This window comes from Coregonus clupeaformis, chromosome 16 (assembly GCF_020615455.1).
Source record: "Coregonus clupeaformis isolate EN_2021a chromosome 16, ASM2061545v1, whole genome shotgun sequence".
In the NCBI taxonomy this organism is placed as follows: Eukaryota; Metazoa; Chordata; class Actinopteri; order Salmoniformes; family Salmonidae; genus Coregonus; species Coregonus clupeaformis.
This window is the reverse complement of record NC_059207.1, coordinates 28357540-28362950: the sequence shown is the minus strand read 5'-3', so window position 1 is coordinate 28362950 and position 5411 is coordinate 28357540. Positions and strand designations below refer to the sequence as shown.

Genomic DNA, 5411 nt, shown 5'->3' with positions numbered 1-5411 from the left:
TGGTACTTAATGTGTACTTTATTACTTTTGATAAATTCAAACAATCATTTTTAAATAAATAGTTCCAATAAATAACATATTCACAACTTAATATTAACCAACATAATTTACAAAAAAGCATCATAAGGAAATAATCACAATAGCCTTGACAAAAGATGGTTAAATAATAATCTTTGGTTACATGACATGCTTATTGTACAAAAAGATGAATAAATACTTGAATGGACAGACAACAAAAACTATTCCTGTTATCTGTTCATACAATACAGTCCTACAATAGGCACATATTTCAAAGAGGATTGTCAATTGTGTTATCATACAGCTCTATCCCTGTCATCCCAATAAATAATCAATCAATGCATATAACAGCAATGTGTCAATCAATGAATGTGGTCATATTGCAGGATTTTGATAATAAAATCGATTTGCAAGGTCATAATCAGTCTCATCATAAAATCGTAATTTCAACAAAAAAAAGTGCCCTTAGCTTTTTGTAATTAGATTGCAGTCCTTGGTGAATTGGACAAGACTTTATCTTTCCTGAAATGTCTTTCCCAAATAAATTCCATTAAATTATGCTTCATGGCCTTAATGCATCCTTATTTCTTATTTCCAAACTAAACTTTTTTGATGTGGACATCTTTCCCCACCGACAAGATGAAAATACATGTCAGACATGAAGGGGGGAATACATCCAAGCTACATCCATGCAGATTACAGATGACATTTCACAAGGCTCCCATCCACCCCTGTCATAATTTCAACATCAAAGTGTAGCTAAATAAATCCATCTCAATGTATTTAATTCAGCAGGCACGGCATCATCCACAATCATCTTCCGCTTGCCATCACCACCAACACTGTACTCCTCAAGTGTAACAGAGCCAAAATGGAGTCTATGGATGGGGGCATTGTGACAGACAGTTTCACCCAAGGGAGTGGTGGATGATCACCCATCAGAGGAAACTGCAGCAGGCACACTACCAGGCCTCGGTGCTGTCACAGCTTGATCCAGGGGAGAGGGCGTCAGTATCGCTGGCCAGGCCCCAGGTCTGGGAGGAGGAGTGGAGACATTCCACGTTGCCCCTGAGGAAGGTGAGCAGGGCTGTGGGGGAGTGCGAGGCCGGCTCACCACTCTGGCTCTCCAGCAGCTGCACCAGGAAGTTGATGTAGCGCATGGCCAGCCGCAGGATCTCGTTCTTGCTCAGCTTCTTCTCTGGTGGGTGGGTGGGGATGAGTTTGCGGAGCTCAGCAAAGGCAGTGTTGACGTTGTGCTGCCGCCAGCGCTCCCGTGTGTTGGTGAACACCTTCCTGGTCATGGTGCTGCTCTCCTGGAGAGAGGAGGAGAGGGGAGCGTTTTAGAGAGAAATGTACACACAATTCAAACTCCCATGGTGCTGTTCTAATGCAAGGCAGGTGCTGTTCAGCAGGGCGCCGTTTCTGGCGCAGACCCCAGACAGAAACACTATATGGTGTAATAAAATGTAAATGGCACCAGAGAATCTAAATCTCAACGATAACTGAAATATAACGCATTAACACCGTAATGGTAAGAAATAGATGTAAAATATAGTTTAAGTATGACTAATAGAATGCATTTGATATTGGAATTCAGTTTCATCTTTAGAAGATGAAAAATACCATGATGAAAATAGATGTTTGTGGAAAACATCTGACCTTCAGTCAATGCATAGATGATGCTTGTGCTACTGTGTTTCAGCATGATTAGCGTACCTACAAATAATTACACATTGGCTGTTTTGAAGAACTATCTATTTCTAATATGGTACACTCATAAATACAAACTGATAATCATTTATTCTATCTTAACAACAAGATTTCCAAATTCTTTAATTCCATCAATTCTTTACTTCATCAATTCCACAACATGAAATTCAATAAAGGAAAAAACGAATCCACTTATTGTCCGTGATCTCACCTGTTAAGTGCTGTAGCGTGCAGACAGAGGTATCAGGTAGAAGTGTGTACTCCTGCTGCAGTATCCCAGTCCTGTGTATAGTCAGTCCAGGCAGTCCAGCCTTCTCATACTCTCTCTGATGACTGTGTGTGAGAGGGAGGGATGGAGAGAGGGGAAAGGCTAGCGCACGCTTCTCACATTTTATAGCAGGGTGAGCCCCTATTGTGTGACGTTGAGCCTCTCCTTCAGTCTGCTGCATTGTGTGAGGTGTTCAACTCAAGAGAGATGTTTCCAGTCACAGACCACTGTGTCTCCCATTGGGTGTTCTATTCTGTCTGTAAACAAATAAATGACCAATGGGTTAGACAAATGAGGTTAAGGGTAAACATAGAAAATACTGATGTAATATCATACAATAATGTTTAATAATTTCAGAGTATTTGGAAACTTTGCTTTCATATCATCCATTACTTTTTGTTTAGTCAGGGTCTAGGGTTGCAAAGCTACCGGTAATTTACCAAAGCTACCGGATGTCTTCAGTCATTTTGGTAATCAACAGAAAATCTATGGCAATCTATTGTAACTTTGCTAATTTGTACTTGAATAACTTTTGTAAAAAATATATCGATATATAGTATTCATTTTTTATAACTGTATCCATAATATTGTCTATGAGGTAGATAGACCATATGGTTCAAGAGAAAATAGCCTAATTCATGAAAAAAGCATCTAATCAGCAATGGCAACTCTTCCAATGATTGACTTTATTCACAACTGCCACCAGTCTGATGCCAAAACATTGACAACAAACACATATTGATATAGTAAAATTAATAAAAGCGTGTAAAAAAGAATTGGAAGGCATTTTCATGTTGAAACCTTCATATTAAACACCAATGGCATTCACTAAATTGATGGTCTATATTTAGGATGTTCACAGCTTTGTCATTCTATTTTATTAAATTATTAAATATATTTTACATGTGATAAGGCCACACAGAGGGCAAGAGATAATTACAGACACCTGTGATGATCTGAAGTACCGGAAAGGGCCACTAGATATCTTGTGATAGATTACATCAAATCATTGAAAGATACCAACATTCTGGTAGTTAACTGGTAAACTTAAAACGTTTCCAGTAATATACCCTCCCTTTGCAACCCTAGTAATTTCATTAAATTATTAATTAAGTTTAACACGTAAAGTGACTATTAAAGTTTACATTACGCTTACAAATAAATTCCTATTGAGATGAAACTGAGAAGTTTCCCTGCCTGATCCTTCCCTTAAAATTCTGGAAACTTATTACCTTCTATGGTCAAACATCAACCATGGGTAGCTGGTTCAGTAAAACTTTGATATCGCCAGTCCTGCTGCCATTCAATACACCCTGATTGGGCCAGAAATACCATATCCAGATTGACAGTTTAACAATGTGGGTTTTGTTATGACTATGGTAATCTTGTTGAGCCATTCCAGGGGGAGCAAGGGGAGCGAGCCAGGCGGGTGCAAGCAGAGTCCTTCCCTGAGTCACAAGCACGAGCGTAAACCAAGCCATCTCTCTAAAACCGCTCCTCGCCGCTCCTCTTCTATATCCCCTCTCTCTGCCTCCCACTTTCAACCTCCATTTCAGATGGGTTTTATTTTAACGACGTCTAATTTAACCAATTGCTACTTTTCTTTTTACATCCTTCAAGTGTTGTTTCAAAGACGCAGCGTTCCATAAAAGTCTCTCTGTGTGGAGTAGAAATGTACATAATCCGATTAGGGCCTGGGATTAGCGCTGGGTCCTGGAGAACAGGCCCAATGGGGCTGGCCCTGAATTGCTGCCATTCATGGGCCTTGCTGCACTTCCAAGGGGCTGCACCTGCAGTGGTGGGTCCTCACTCCCCTGCTCTCTCCACTCTACTCGGCCTCAGGTCTGCAGACACACTCACAGCAGGCAGCAGGCCCATTCAGCCAGCCAGCCTGCCCCTCCATCCCCATCCCATACACACACCACGGCCGCATTCAGCAGGGCCAGGTCATCTTGAACTTTGTTTTTCCTGTCACGGAGGGTAGTGTGTGGGGGGTATAGAGCTGAGCAGCTTGTCAACCCTGAGGAAAACAACAACAACCTATGGGGAAGTGAGGAACAATACATTAGTCAGTACAGCAAATGAAGTAAGAGAGCCATACTGTAGTGCTGTCAACAGAATAAAAACATCAGTGTAGCTAAAGAAACAACTATGCAGATGCTACAATTACAAAGGTACATTTTAACGTCTCTTTTCAACTGATGTCCTCATTGAGAGCCTGTCCAATCAAAGTAAAGAGTGATATAAAAAATAACAGTAGGAGCCTGACCTTTGAAGCAGTGGTCAGGAAAGAATTCTACTCTAAAAGGTTAGGTTTGAACAGCCTGTTAATTCTCACAATATGTCTGCTATTCACTCCAGGGCCAAAGTGTGGCAGGCAGGACCAATTACTGGACCATTACACTGATGTTGATTTAGCCTCCACGTGTTGGACTTTTAAACAATTTTCTCACTCAGCTTTTGTTTCGCCTGCCATTAAAAATACCCCCTTTTGGCTCTTTTGTTAGGCTTGTTGTTAAGGCAATGTGGCCAGAGACATATAACCGAAACTAAAGGTTAGCTAGGTGGTTATTTATGGTGTGTGTGCGTGTGTGTGTGTGAGAGTGTGTTAGCTTATGGACATAGGAGGTTTGCTGCTGGCAGGAATCAATGCCCTGGGGGGCTCCTTGTCTGAGGCTAATTCCTGCGGGAGCAGGCTTCAGTCTGCTGGCTCGTGAAGATAAGCACTCTCTCCACACTCTGAGAGACGGTGATAAGGGGATTGCTGCGCTAAATGAAAAACGACCTTTTGAGCTCCGAAATGGAGGGAGGGAGACTATCCGTTTTAGCTGGAAAAATAAAACCTCCATAAAAAAATTGCATTTTGATTATGAAATATTGAGAGTGTTCCATGTCAAATATTGTATTCGTAATAATAATGTACATAGGTTTTTCCATCTACCCTTGCTCGTAAACAGACACATTTTAGACTGTAAAATTATTTATGTATCAAGTCGGAATGACAAGGACTAAATTGCAGGTCAATTACAGAGTAAAAAGTATACTTATTTTAATTGCAGGGACAATCCATATCAACCTGAACTCCCAGCAAAAACAAATACAAAGCATGTTTTACTTTACCATTGGTTATTTCACTCACATATTTCCAAATGTTTAAGATATCAAAACCAAATGTTATTTTTCTAATCTAAACATTTCTTTGTATGTAGTATTTATTTTGGCATTCTCCATCTAACCCTGCAAAACATTTCTCTCAGCACCCATTCAACATTGGAATGCAGTGTCTGTCGGACTACATAATAGAGCCTTTTTACAAGTTGTTACTGAGGTATTTGGGACCAGTATAGTCTTAGTGAAATGTCTCTCATTGTTGGTAAACACGGTTGCCATGATTGTGAATGGAGCTTTTACTGCA

At 40.4% G+C, this 5411-nt stretch overlaps 1 protein-coding gene across 1 annotated transcript; it reads right to left on the bottom strand.

Moving 5' to 3' along the window:
• LOC121584103 (T-cell acute lymphocytic leukemia protein 2-like) lies at positions 1-2126 on the bottom strand. The gene is made up of 2 exons (XM_041899934.2): positions 1940-2126; positions 1-1331 (listed from the first exon to the last, which is right to left on the bottom strand). Exon 2 carries the CDS (start codon positions 1317-1319, stop codon positions 981-983), a length of 339 nt encoding a protein of 112 aa, XP_041755868.1. The 5' UTR covers positions 1320-1331; positions 1940-2126; the 3' UTR covers positions 1-980.
• Positions 2127-5411: the final 3285 nt, after the last annotated feature.

Excerpts from the sequence above, each read along its gene's own strand:
- LOC121584103 (XM_041899934.2), bottom strand. The coding sequence starts at position 1,319 with ATGACCAGGAAGGTGTTCACCAACACACGGGAGCGCTGGCGGCAGCAC.